This window comes from Eurosta solidaginis, chromosome 5, assembly GCF_040869045.1.
Source record: "Eurosta solidaginis isolate ZX-2024a chromosome 5, ASM4086904v1, whole genome shotgun sequence".
Lineage (NCBI taxonomy): Eukaryota > Metazoa > Arthropoda > Insecta > Diptera > Tephritidae > Eurosta > Eurosta solidaginis.
This window is the reverse complement of record NC_090323.1, coordinates 87,050,501-87,065,021: the sequence shown is the minus strand read 5'-3', so window position 1 is coordinate 87,065,021 and position 14,521 is coordinate 87,050,501. Positions and strand designations below refer to the sequence as shown.

The window sequence follows — 14,521 nt, the reverse complement described above, 5'->3', positions numbered from 1 at the left end:
ATAAAATTATTCGACCTCTTATTTTCCTCACCCTACTTGAAAAAACACCATCTCTCACCCGGTAATCTACATTTGAAGACACCATATAAAATGTATGGAAAATTTCACCATATCGTTGACTTCAATTAGTCATAATTTTTCATCAGTTACTACTACTAGCTTATACGCCAATTACACGGCTCAAGTATCCTTGTGCCAATTACCAATTTGCACAAGGATTTGCCCGGTGTGTGCACTGGTTGCGCTATTTGCGCAGAGAACTGCGCTAAAATCAAAACGATTTTGATATTTCGCATGTCTGCAAATATTGCACATGCTTTTTTCTTCGTGTGTGGTGAACCTTACACAGTTTACCTGTGGTTCCTGATAATATAACATCAGTAATTACTGCTTAAAAATGTTAATATCGAACGCGTAAGGGTCATCTCTAGCTTGTAACAGGAATTCACACAAATTCAATAATACATAATAATTTTTTATACAATTAGAACACATGTTTCATTTGTTGTGCTAGTTGAAAAATGAATATTGCGCAGTGCTGCAATGAGTTGAGCTGGTCTTGCAATTAAAATATATATTTTATAAAAACAGTGGAAAATAAACGCTTCTGGTGCAAGTTTTTCGACTTATACCGTGAATTACCAGCACTGTGGAAAATAAATAGTGATTTTTTTATACAATGTACAATTAAAACACATGTTTCATTTGTTGCGCTCTTTTAAAAATGAATATTGCGCAGTGTTTTTGAGCCGTGTATGTCAAAATTTTTATTTGCACAAATTCGTCGTTTTATATTTGCGCATGGCTTTTGTGTCATGTATGGGCCGTCTTACTCAAGGCTTTCACTGGGGGAGGCAACTTGTTGATGGTGCGATGGTTTAGCCGAACTCCATTGCACCCGACTATGTGTCTGAGAGCTTTAAGGCACACCATCTACGCCGTACTGCCTATAAAGAGGGCAGAAACATTTACCACGTTATGAACTGTTTAAAATAACTCTAGTTTATCACGGAATTTGGGCGCTTTTACGAAGATGAGAAGTAAAATTAAAGTTAAATAGCCGAAGTGGTAAGGTTAAATTGTCCTCACCTTTTTCTGTAGTTTAAAGGTTCATGCACATTATACGACGCGACATGTAGCGACACGTTCCGACAAAATATTCGCGGCATTTTTGCCTAGTTGGTCAACTTGGTCGTGTCGTGTCGTACGACTGTCGCTAAATGTGCATGGTTCCGTAATACATTCAAAGAATATTTTGTCACTACATGTCGCGTCGTATAATGTGCATGAACCTTAATCTCGCACCGAAAAAACCATTAATATTGTTGTTTGTACTTTTTCTATACTTGTAATTTTATGTTAATAGCAATCACATATCAGTTTGTTAAATATGTAAGACATTTTATGAAAATTATATTTATTCATTTTCTGAACTTTGTATCTAACACAATTATAACTACATATATAAATTTCACTGCGTTATTTTATAATTACAAAAGGTTATGGGCGATAGCAAGAAAGACTTGTCTCATGGAATCTTGCAATTTCATGGTAAAAATTTTGAATACTGGTGTTTCGCGTGCAACTACATTTAGATGCACTGGACCTTCTTGAAGTCATAAAGGAGGCTCCTCCCGCAGAGCAGAACTTGGCAGAGCAGTTCAGCAAAAAGGATAAGAAAGCGAAATCAGTTTTGGTCAGCTTAATTGCTGATGAATACCTGGAATATGTTCGAGAGAAGGAAACATCCAAAGAGATGTGGGCAGCGTTGGAATGCACTTTTGCTAAGAAGTCTGTTTCGAGTCAGACATTGGTACGTAAACAGTTAGCCAATTTAAAAATGAAGAAAAGTGATGATTTACGCAAACATTTTTTGGTTTTTGATGAGCTTATACGTAAACTCAAATCGTCCAGAGCAACTGTTACCGAGAATGATGGGAGTCCAAGGAAATTTGCTGTTTCAACAGGGGTGGACCATAATGAAAGGGGTGTTAGAGGCGTTGGTTCCACATTACAATTAAAGAGATGGTTGTGGTCATGTGGGGGCACATTGCAAGCGGGGCATACATTTTGTATGTCGGGGTTGATTCTGGATAGGTAAGAGTTTAGCCTGTTACAGTATCCAGAACGAAGTTGAGCTAGAGTGACTCGCGTTTCCCTGGGGAGTATGCGTTCCTCTTCCGCAAGTTTTGGGTACTGTTCTTTCAGTACTGGATTCACCGCGCAATTCCTGGCATAAAGGTCCGACGCCTGTTTGTGGAGTTCACCAAGGACATCCATGTGTTCCTTTGCTTCATACGGCTGAGTTCTCAGGTGCCGTATTTCCTCATAATGCTTACGGAGATGACTCCTTAAGCCCCTAGACGGTGTTTTCCCATCTATCAGATGTCTGTTGGGATGCCCTTGTGCAGTCATCGGCGTAGGAAACGATAGTAACTCCTTCTGGTGGCGAAGATAGCTTAGATATGTAGAAATTAAACAAAAGTGGGGATAGGACACCACTCTGTGGCACCCCTTGTTTAATTCTTCTTTGGTTTTGATGTTTCGTCTCTAAATTGCACCAATGCCTGCCGACCACCCAGATAATTTGCGGTCCACCTTTTAAGACATGGGGAAGGGTAGACCCTTCCAGGTCTTGCAGTAACGTGCCATGGTTGACCGTATGAAAAGCTTTTGATAGGTCAAGTGCAACGATTACTGTTCTATGGTAGGGGTTTTGATTTAAACCGCAATTTATCTGGGTGCTAATGGCATTTAGCGCGGTGGTGGTGCTATGGAGTTTTCTGAAGCCATGCTGATGACAGGCTAGCTGCAAATTTCCTTTGAAGTAGGGGAGCAAAATGGCTTCAAGCGTCTTGGCTACTGGCGATAGGAGAGATATCGGGCGATATGACTCTCCTATGTTAGCTGGTTTCCCAGGCTTTAGTAGCGGGACCAGCTTGGCCATTTTTCATTTTTCGGGAATGACAAAGGTGGAAAGAGACAGGTTGAAGACATGCGCTAAATATTTGAAACCCTCTTTCCCTAGGCTTTTAAGCATCGGCATGGCTATGCCGTCTGGGCCCACTGCTTTGGATGGTTTAGCATGACCGAAGGCATCCTCAGCCTCTTTGGCGGTGATGGTAATTAGTGACGCGCTGAATTTATGTTTATGTGCGTGTCTGTTGGCCCTCCGTCTATCATTGTCGACCGTAGAATGCATTATATATTATCGGCAGAAGAGGCTCGCGCATTCTTTCGCATCTGACAGCACCTTATCGCCAAAGGCGATGGAAACTTTGTCATTGTGCCTAGTCGGATTCGATAGGGACTTTGCGGTGGACCAAAGTTTACCTACACCGGCAGGGAGGTTACAACCGCTTCGCCCGCTTGTGTTCATCCACAAGCAATCTGATGCGTTGGTTTATATCCCTTATTTGGGGGTCGCCGCGATCGAGCTGTCTTATAAGGTCCCGTTCTCTCGCTAAATTTGCGGCCTCCGCCGGAAAGTGGGGCCGAATTTCAGGAATTCCACCGGCGGGAATGAAGCGAGTCGAGGCGGGTTCAATGACTTTGCGGAAAGCACGCTCCCCTTGGCGGGCATCAGTCGGGACAGGGAGGGCAGCAAAGCGGTTGTCTGTAAAGGATTTATGTTCGTCCCACTTTCCGTTTTTAAAGTTTATGAAAGTCGGTTCTATGTACCGGAGCGACTCGGAATTTTTCCCGACCAAGGACTGTCATTTCAGTGTAACCCCATTTAATTTGTTGCGTCACTCCCACAAATTGTCATCCTCCCAGCAGCTCCTTGCAGCGGCACTGCCCCATATTCTCTTGCTTCGGGAAGGTATCGAGCCCAATCCAGGTCCGTCTCCTGACCCTGGTCCTGAGAAATGGTTTTGCTGCATTTGACGGAAAAGAATCGTTTTAGGACGGTCATACTCATGTCAGTGTGTCTCGTGTAAGGGATGGTTGCATCGGACAGGTTGTTCTGGGCTAGATCCCAAAATCAGACGTCCACGTAACTTCTACAAATCTTTTGTGGCTCCTTGCTGTTCACGCCCTAGGGCGTCCCCCCCCCCCCCACTACCTTCCAGCAGCCCCGCTGTCCAGCAAGCCACAACAATTACCCGCTGCTGCTCGCGCCCTACGGCGCCACCAACTCATACGAGTGCTCCCACTCTTACCTACAATCACCGTAGTATAGTCGGGAGCAATGCCGAGCATCAGCCCTTGCCCCCGTTTTCTCCCTCCCCCCCCCCCCCTCTTTTCCGCCAGTAATTGTGTAGGTCAGGGAAACAGACTCTTAGTCCCTACCTCCCTTTGCACCGTTTGCCAGCACAGAATATATATGTTTGCGACATCCGCCCAATGCAGCTCCTGCCATGGACGGTGCCACTTTCTTAGATGTTCTAGTCTCCGCGACGGCTTACCCAAGGACGTCCAGTCCAAGGGCCACAATGGCAGTTGCGTCCTAGCCTTACACAACCCAGGCGTAGTAACCCGTCACTTACTCCCAGAGTGACGATGTCTCCCCCCGTGCACTTCAGAACTCTGCAGCTAAACTGTAATGGATTAACTGGGAAGATCACGGAGATAATCGATTTCATGAAGCGGCACAACATCCGCATTACTGCTATTCGAAAGACTAAACTCACAGCAAGATCTGCTTTGCAGACCTGTTCTGGGTATAATCTCCACAGAAAAGATCGCGAGAGCGGAAATAGAGGCGGCCTCGCGTTTATCATACACCACTCTGTGCAATATCATATATTTGATCCCGACATCGGCAGCAGGGACAGTGTCTTAGAACGTCAAGGCCTATCTGTCCGGTCAGGCGATGCAACCTAGAAATCATCAACATCTACATCCCTCCTGCTACCTGTTGCCCCAGTGGATACCGCCCTCATATCAGCGCCTTACTCACTGGCAACAATCGCATTATCTTAGGCGATTTCAATGCCCATCACGATCTATGGAATTCAAACTTGCGGGCGGACAGTAGGGGTGAGATGTTGGCGGATCAAATTGAAGAAACGACGTTCTGCACAATAAACGGAGACGCCCCCACACGTATGGTAGGAAACTGTCGTGAGCGTGAGCGCAGAACTCGTAAACTGCGTCAACTGGCAGCCGATGGTAACATTGGCATCCGACCACCTGCCTATACTTATTTCGCTCGAGCGTACCGCCGACTTCATCGTCACAGAAAAACTCACTTTCAATCGTCCAACACCATCACGTTTGCTAGAAAGGATTCATACAGATATATGTGGTCCTTTTGATCCGATGACATGGGATGGGTACAAATATTTTGTAAGTTTCATAGACGATTTTAGTAATTTCGCGGTTATATGTACATTTAATTAAAAATAAATCGGAAGTTTATGAAAAGCTAGTTGAATACGAAGCTATGGTATCGTCAATGCATAATATCTCTATTGCAATGATAACTGTCGACCAAGGGGGTGAGTATATGTCTAAACAAGCTATATCTTTTTTGAAACAGAAGGGTATTCAAATTCAATAGAACACTTGGGGATAGAATAAGGGCCATGCTAATCGAAAGCGGTATTCAAAGATGTTTTGGGGCGAAGCAGCGCTTACCGCAACTTATATTCTAAATAAAAATCGCTGTCGAAGTCTTAATTAAAAAAAACCGTTGAACTATGGTACAATCAAAAGCCTGATGTATCCACACTAAGGGTTTTCGGATGCAAGGCATTTGCATGGATCCCTTAACAAAAACGGAAGAAATGTTAAATCCATTGACGTTGCTATGATGGGGTATGCTCCTAACGGTTATAGACTGTGGGATACAAATAAAGAAAAGGTTGTAATAGCAAGGAACGTTCGTTTTAACGAACTCATGTATCCATTCAAACTACTAAACAAATCATCTGATGAGGACAGGAACTATTTGCTCATTGACGTACGTCATCAGCAAGGGGGGGAGGAAGTTGAAATTTATGCTGATTCCTCTCCTGAAAAAATTTACGAAAATCACGAGATGACGGGAGTGGCTGTCCTGAAGATGACGTGGAAATTCTGATGTTGGTGAATCTTCTTATGATAGTGAAAATGGTATTTCCAATATTCAAGAAGACCAATCCACAGCCTCGACGAAGTGAGAGAATCAAAAATAGATTTATGCAATATAAAAAAAAAAATTTATGTAAGGCGCGGTAACCTCCGAAGAGATCTAAGGCCGAGCTTCTCTTCCAATTTACGCCGTGCTCCTCTTGATTTTCCCTACAAATTGGCCGGACGGGACCTACATGTTTTATGCCGACTCCGAACGGGATTTGCAAGGCAGATGAGTTTTCACTGAGAGCTTTTCTTGGCAGATATACACTCGGAGCGCTTGCCAAACACTGCCGAGGGGCGACGCCGCTTAGAACAATTGTCTTCTAATTGAAAAACCTTATTTCTAAAATTTTGATGTTGCTTTGTCCGGGGTGTAAACCCAGGGCATACGGTGTGGTAGGCGGAGCACGCTACCATCACACCACGGTGGCCGCAATATATTTCTGTATATTCAGTAATTTTGGATGCACCATGTGAACCACTTACATACGCAGATATCGAAAATAGGTGTCACAAAGAATTGTGGATGAAGGCTATCAATGAAGAACTAAACTCAATGAACGAAAACCGCGTTTGGGAATTACTTCCACATCCACCTAATGTTAAGTTACTAAAATCAAAATGAATCTTTCGTGTGAAGGAGGATGCTGATGGAAATCCAGTACGTCACAAAGCGGCATTGGTTGCGAAAGGTTTCTTACAGAAGGCTGGTGTTTGATTACAGGGAAACATACGCTCCTGTGGCAAAGTTGACAACTGTCCGCATTGTGTTGGCGATCAGTGTGCAAAAGGATTACTATTTACACCAACTAGATGTAAAAACAGCATTTTTGTACGGCATTTTAAAAGAAGACATTTTTATGGCAGTTCCCGAAGGTTTGAAAGTATCGGAGGGATTGGTATGTAAACTTCGAAAATCGCTATATGGTTTAAAGCAAAGTCCTAAATGTTGGAACGAGAAATTTAATTAATTTTTGTTGGCAAATGATTTCGAACGTTCTAAGCATGATTACTGCTTGTATTTTAAAATGTCTGCTATTAACATATTATATCTAATTTTATTTGTTAGTGCCATACTCATTTCTGGAAGTAATTGAACAACTGAAAAAAGAGCTTGGCAACATTTTTAAGATGTAATCCTGCAAAAACACCAATAGAGAAAGGTTTGCAGATGTCGCTAGATAATGGAAAACTAACTGAAAAATCATGTCGTGAACTCTGAGGCAGTTTAATGTGTCTGATGGTAAGTGTACGTCCAGACAGCTATCACGTAGACTATATGGGTAGATTCCAACAACAACCTAGTGAAACCCATTGGCAGGTATTGAAACGAATTGTCAGATATCTCAAAGGAACAAAGACTTGGTTTACAAGAAAGCTAATTGTGCAGAACTTACAGGCTATGCAGATGCTGATTGGGTATCAGACACATTAGACAGAAAATCAGTAAATGGTTTTGTATTTTCGTATGTATATGGCTGTCCGATATCTTGGGGAAACCGAAAGCAAGCAATAGTTGCAACATCGCCAAGTGAAGCTGAATACATTGCCTTAAGTCAAGCAATTGCGGAAGAGCTACGGATTCGAGGTGTTTTGACCAATTTAAAGATTATAACAGCTCAATCACCAGTACTGGTCTATGAAGATAAGGCAGGCTGTATTGCGACGGATAAAAATTAAGAAAGTAAAAAATCAAAGCATATTGACATCAAACATCATTTCATTCGTGACCATATTACCAAAGGAAATGTCAAATTAGAATATATCAACACTCAAAATCAAATAGCTGATGTATTTACGAAGTCTTTGGATTACAGAAGATTTACACCATTGTGTAAAAGTTTAAACTTACATATGTGATTGAGAGGGGGTGTTGTTTGTACTTGGATTTTATATACTTGTAATTTTATGTTACTAGCAATCACATATCCCGGGCAAAGCAACATCAAAAATTTTAGAAATAAGGTTTTTCAATTAGAAGAAAATTTTTCTAAGCGTGGTCGCCCCTCGGCAGTGCTTGGCAAGCGCTCCGGGTGTATTTCTGCCATGAAAAGCTCTCAGTGAAAACTCATCTGCCTTGCAGATGCCGTTCGGAGTCGGCATAAAATCATGTTGGTCCGGCCAATTTGTAGGGAAAATCAAGAGGAGCACGACGCAAATTGGGAGAGAAGCTCGGCCTTAGATCTCTTCGGAGGTTATCGCGCCTTACATAAATTTTTTTTTTTTTAGCAATCACATATCAGATTGTGAAATATGTAAGACATTTTATGAAAATTATATTTATTCATTTTCCGAACTTTGTATCAAACACAATTATAATTATATACATTTCACTGCGATATTTTATAATTACAAAAAATATTAAATTAAATTTGTAGATAAAAACCTTATTACAAGCAAAACAATTAACATAAAAATATTTTTTCTTTCACATCATGTTAGTTTTACAAGCATTTGCATGCTTGCTACGAGTAAGGAAATTTCCTTAACTTGCGAAATGGGTTAAAGATCATGTCCACTTTTATTTTAAAGTTTTTTAAAATAGTCCAATGTGAATATAATAGGCAATATCTTGGCGGCAAACAACTTTATATCAATTTAGTTTTACATCTAAAGTGTATTCAGAATAAAAAAATCAAAAAGTAGAAAGTTTTGGATATGGACACTTCCCTTTTTTGCCAATCATTTTTTAACATGTACCTATTTCTCTATAACCTCAAATATTTCTGACTAAATGGGTAAAACTGCGTTGAGGACCACGCCCACTTTTATGTGACAGCTTCGTAGAAGGCACGTAGACGAGGCAATATTTTTGCTATTTTACTTCGTAACACTTTTTATAACAAACATTTGGAAGAATTTAAAATATTTTAAAAAGGGCGTGGCACAGCCACTTTTTTGACCAATTGTTATTCTACTTTCCGGGAACCAGAATTGAAAGAAGAATTAACCTATCATGAAAAAAATCGGTACACAGAGAAATATTGAGTTCGGTAATACCCGAATTTCAATATCTTCACTTGTTTCTTCTTATTATTTTAATAAAATATTTGTTAACAAAATTAGGCATGAATTGAGAATAAAAAACTTTAAATAAATACAATGCACGATATACGGCTGAGGAGATTTGGGCCGAGATTCTCTTGCAATTTGTTTCGTCCGCCTTTTTAATTTTTCCTTTAAGTTGGCGGGACGGCACCATCATGTTTTATGCCGACTCCGAATGGTATCTGCCAGCAGATGAATTTGCTTTTCATGGTGGAAATACACTGTTTAGATGCGACCCTCCTTACATGCCAACCTAATAAAACCGCACTGCGTTTTTTTAGCGCACGCAAACAACCGGCGTTTTTTGCCCTAACCCAAATAAGCATGCGTTGCGACAATGTAAAGCATGTGTGCAAACGTCAAATCTAAATGTCACACAGAACAAAAATTGGAAATCGAGTTAGGTTTTCACGCAGCAAATTCAATTTGGGTTGCTCTCATACAAGTTGTATGTGCATGAAACATTTTTGACAGAAAATTACTTGCGTGCGTTTATATTAGGTTGGCATGTTAGACAATTTGTTTTACTATCGAATATGGCCTAATATCTCATTTTCCCGGGTCCCGGTCTGTATTCCAATGTTTGACAGTATCAGTAAAGTTCAGAACTCTTTTTTTCAAAAAAGTTTTAGATGGGTTCCAATTATGTTTGCTGCTTCCGGAAAAGTACTTAGCCTAAACACAAATAAAATTGGACGAATACTTAATTACAAGATTCAGTGCTCTTCTGAACTATGACGTCATTATTGTTTGAAGCTGACGGGGAGTTGAATCAATGACAAATTCATTGGCTGCACTAGAAAAATATATTATGCTAATCTCCATTTCAGCCGCCTCTTACGACGGGCATCCTTTACCGCAGGAATATTTTAAGTCCCTAAGCCCGCTAGTGTGCCAACATATCAAACGGAGAATCACTCTGACCGACTGAGTAAGCACTTGAAAAGTTAAGACGTCTTTAGAGTTCAGAGGGCAGGTGAGGAAGATTTGATCTCGCTTGGTGCTCCCATTCGCGCCTGTTACCCGGATCATTGGCGGGACTTGTCAAGTGCAAAACCGCCAGGCCATTAACAAATTATGTACAAATTTTTAACTCACCATCATGAACTTCTGGTCTTCGAACTGGTGGTCACTGGTTCGATGTAGGATATGCATCTGGGAATATTATTTGTTTGATTAACACTCTATAGGTAGTTTAAGTAATTTATGTAGAATACTGATTAGCAGAGTGCATATACACATGTATGTACATATGTGCACATAACCAGGTACGATGATGGTTATCCACTTTTATCTATTTTGCTATGTATGCATACTTAAGCATATACATACATGTATACATATCTATGTATGTATTAATGGCACTTGTAAAGGCCACTTAACGATTATCAATGATGTCAACTATCACTAATTATATTTCACAGAATAGTAGATAAGTCACTTGTACGAATACTCAAAACATATTTTTTTACAAATGATTAAATTGCCTTTGATATTGTTTTGCAGAGATATCCTCACAGATTTAAAAAAAAAATAAAAGAACTTAGCAGTAGCCAATTGGAATTTTGTGGATATTTTAAACAGGATCAGTCCGTTCCGACTGAATTGTACACACATATGTATGTATGTATGTACATATATAGCAGAAATTGTGTCGACGCAATTTTTTAGTCACGTGTTTTGATTATGTCGCACATTTTGTGTTCACTCTATAGCTTTTTTATTTAGATAAGCACAAAAACAACAACAGTGCGCACTTCACTACAACGGATTGATGTTTAATATGAGAAACAACCCGAAAACGATATACACCCTTGTGTAGTCAAAAGCTGTAGTTTTCGACTGAATCTAAATTTTCAGCCTGGACGCAAAAACCTTTAGGGTATGTAGGTAAACAACTACTACTTCTGTGACGGCTGCTGTTTATAAGTTGTTGTTACTGGTATAGTGGCTGCTGAGGAGATAACATAGATGCTGTTTAGTTGCTTTCGGCTGCATTCCCTCGTTGTGTTACCTACATATTGTCTTATTTGAAAAAAGAAGGAGCTGAAGTAGCGCTCACAACCGTTTACGGAAAACGAAACATGCATATGGGGTGAGAATGAACTCGCGTGGCAGGTTTGTAAAAGGCAGACAGTAAGATAAGGCATGAGAACAGTTGTCTCGCTTGTGGCCGTTTTATTTCAATATACAACTTTAGCCTGAAACCGCATTCACTCTTCGGAGGCTTCGTTGTGCCGAAGGCTAAATCCTATTTGTTGAAATCAACTCTTTGCAGTGCTTAGTTCAAACCAACCAACGTGTGCATTAACTTGCTACCATGCATACATACCTATACCGTTATAAGCACGATTGTCCATGCATATACCTAGTTTGTTGGTGGGAAATGTTCTCTTCGTTTGATTACATGGAAAGGCAATCTACTCTCTTAGAATGGCTGATAAAAGAGAACTTCGTTTTTTTTTTTTAATAAGAGGAAACTGAAATCAGCAAAACTATACACATATACATTGCTTTTTTAATATCTGGTTTTTTTTTGTTGCGCCTTTAAAGTGGTCGGCGGAGGTACATATGCAGTGTTGCTCTTTGGATACAATTGTATCAATTTGGATACATTTTATTTGAGTGGTTACAAAGATACAAAAAATATCAAATGGATACATTTTTAATAGGTTCACCAATTGATAAAACGAACTAGAGAAACATTATGCAGCTTTGATTGTGTTCACAACTTTAGAGTAATTTTTGATTTGTTCCATCAATTGCGTAGCAGACAAATTAATATAAATACAACTTTTAAACATATTTTACAAATTGTAATGGTACTCTAAGTTCAATCTAAAAGAAAGTCACCACATCAAATTCTTCAGCTGAGGTTCCATTTTATAACATTCAATATCGGCTATATTGCGACCCTGCACGCAAATGCATACATATAATTATTCACATCTTTTTTGACTTGAGCGAACCATTTCTTTTACGGTGAAATAATTTGCTACAAAATATCTTGAGTGGAATCAATTTTACGGTTTAGTAATGGATAAGTAAGTATTAATTACATCGTTTGTTTGTTTGTTGCTAAAACGGGTGCATTTTAGATTTATTGTAAGAAAGCCTAGAGTGGAAAATCTGTCGGCTCAGGAAGAAGATGAAGTTCAACAAGAAAATGAAGCTCAGGAAGACACTGAAAGGGATGAAAATACAGAAGAAAAGTAGGTATTTATGATTTTTGCGTTACTCAAAAGTTATTTAAGCTGCATTGATTTTGTTTAGTGAGGATTCAAAAAGAATGAGAAAGTTTAGGGTGGAGTTGCTACAAAAGTTTTCGTGGTTGAAAAATAAAAACGGATATGATAAGAACGCATATTGTAAGGCGTGCAACAAGAGTTTTGTTAATTTATATTATCACCTCAACAGACACGAACAATCTTCCCTACATTTAAAAAAACATTGAACACAAAAGTAATCAAATGCTAAAAAACACTTTTTTGGATGCAGGGAAATGCAGTTTGGACAAAATGGTGAAGTTCGCTGAATACACTATGGTTATGTTCTTAGTAGCACACAATTTACCTTTTTTTGCTTATGGATTACTTAGATACCTGAGCTTTTATCAGAATGTTGGCCAGATTCAGAAGTTGCCAAACGTATAAAATGCGCCAGAAAAAAAGCTTTGAAAGTTACTGAAGACATTTCAAGTGACACTATAATGAACTAATTTCAACATTGAAATCATCTAAGTTTTCAATTATAATAGATGAGTCAACCGACGCACAGTGGCGCCTTTTGATTTTTTTCTTTGCAAAAATCATAACTTTTGAACCAATGAAGATATATTTCAAAAATTTAAAATGAAAATGAAAGCTAATTATTTGAAGTTTTATTGTGTGAAAGCTCAGAATGTCACAGATACAGGGTGCTTCAAAAAATTTCGTCAAAGTCGAAAATTTTTAGAAAAATGCAGAAAAAAAATGTTTTTAGTAATAAATAAAAAAAAATAAAATGAGATTTGTCTTATAATGACGTATTTAAGCATTAAATAAGATAAACCAATGAATTTGATAAGATAGCGTGGCACTGCCCACTTATGATAAAAATTTGTATCTAAGTAGTCACGTAATCAATAACTACCAAAATCGATAGACGTATTGTTTCTTTTAAATGGCAACACTCTTATAAAACTCAAATGTACGTTTTTGGTGCCACAATAACAAGGTGCTTCAAAATTCATCGTAAAATTTTACATGTTTTTTTTTTTTAATTTACAAGCCAAATATGTATTTTATTAATAACTAAGAGTTATTGAAAGTGGTTCAATGAAATTTTATTTGAGTTAAAGATTAAACAGCCAACGAATTTTGGAAAAGGGGAGTGGCACTGCCCAGTTATGCTAAAAAGTTTGATCTTAATAACCGCTTTACCAATTTGTACCAAACTCGATAGACGTATTGATTTCTATAAAAATTTAATACTCGTTTGAAGGCGAAATGCCTAAGCTTTAAAATAAATTTGATAAACTTTAGAGAAATGCAATAACGAAAAGTATATATTTATAAATTACGAAATTAATTAATTATTTTATTTCAACTAAAAAATTAACTTGTACATAGATATCTCATTTTTCAATAAAGTAACAAAATTGATTAGTAAATCTCTTTTTCATTGCTGTGATAAGAAGTGAGAAACTTATTTTATCTTAACATAGTCATCGTCACTGGAACATATATCTAACAAAGCAACCATTTCTGAGCTATACGCATCTGTAAGATCTTTTTGTGTTCTTACATACCTCATAGATGATATGACTGGATCAGAAGAGATAGCTAACATGTTTAAAAGGTCTTCGTTTTGTCTAACTCGTGATACTTTGCGGGTGTTCATACATCTATATCTTTTGTATTCCTTGTTCTTAGATTCTTGAGCTTCTTCAGACAATTCTCCTAATGGTAAGCACTGTTACTCTATGTGCTAAAATTTTATGTACCGTTGGTGTAAGTTTCTTCTCAAGATACTTTTGAGCAAATTTGAAGCAAATTTTTAAAATATCTTCATTGGTTCAAAAGTTATGATTTTTGCAAAGAAAAAACTCAAAAGGCGCCACTGTGCGACGTCTCACTTAAAAAGTGCTTAGTGCTAGTTGTGAAATATTGCAAACATTTTATTGTACGCGATCCTTTTCTGGTTCTTTTAGAATTACCAAAATGTGATGCAGAATCAATTTTTGAAGCAATAAAAAGCTTCTTTGAAAATAATGGTATTCCATTCGGAAACATCATTGGCTTGGCTACCGATGGAGCCAGTGTAATGGCCGGAAAATTAGGTGCGAAAACTTTTTTCCAGCGGGAAACAAACGTTTTTTATTTAAAATGCACTTGCCACTCTTGGCACTAGTGTGCTGGATATGCATGTA

General features: G+C 38.6%; 1 protein-coding gene and 1 long non-coding RNA gene across 2 annotated transcripts in view; one reads left to right on the top strand and one right to left on the bottom strand.

Annotated features, from left to right (window-relative positions):
- Nucleotides 1–10,355, bottom strand: part of TfAP-2 (transcription factor AP-2) — an 859,649-nt gene extending 849,294 nt beyond the window's left edge. Inside the window, exon 1 of the mRNA XM_067792408.1 lies at nt 10,210–10,355. Coding sequence (XP_067648509.1) covers nt 10,210–10,266 — 57 coding nt within the window. The 5' untranslated portion in view covers nt 10,267–10,355. The remainder of the gene's footprint in view (nt 1–10,209) is intronic.
- Nucleotides 10,356–11,886: 1,531 nt separating this feature from the next.
- Nucleotides 11,887–13,476, top strand: LOC137253938 (uncharacterized). The gene is made up of 3 exons (XR_010953932.1): nt 11,887–12,155; nt 12,210–12,323; nt 12,385–13,476. It is a non-coding gene; the product is annotated as an uncharacterized lncRNA (long non-coding RNA).
- Nucleotides 13,477–14,521: the final 1,045 nt, after the last annotated feature.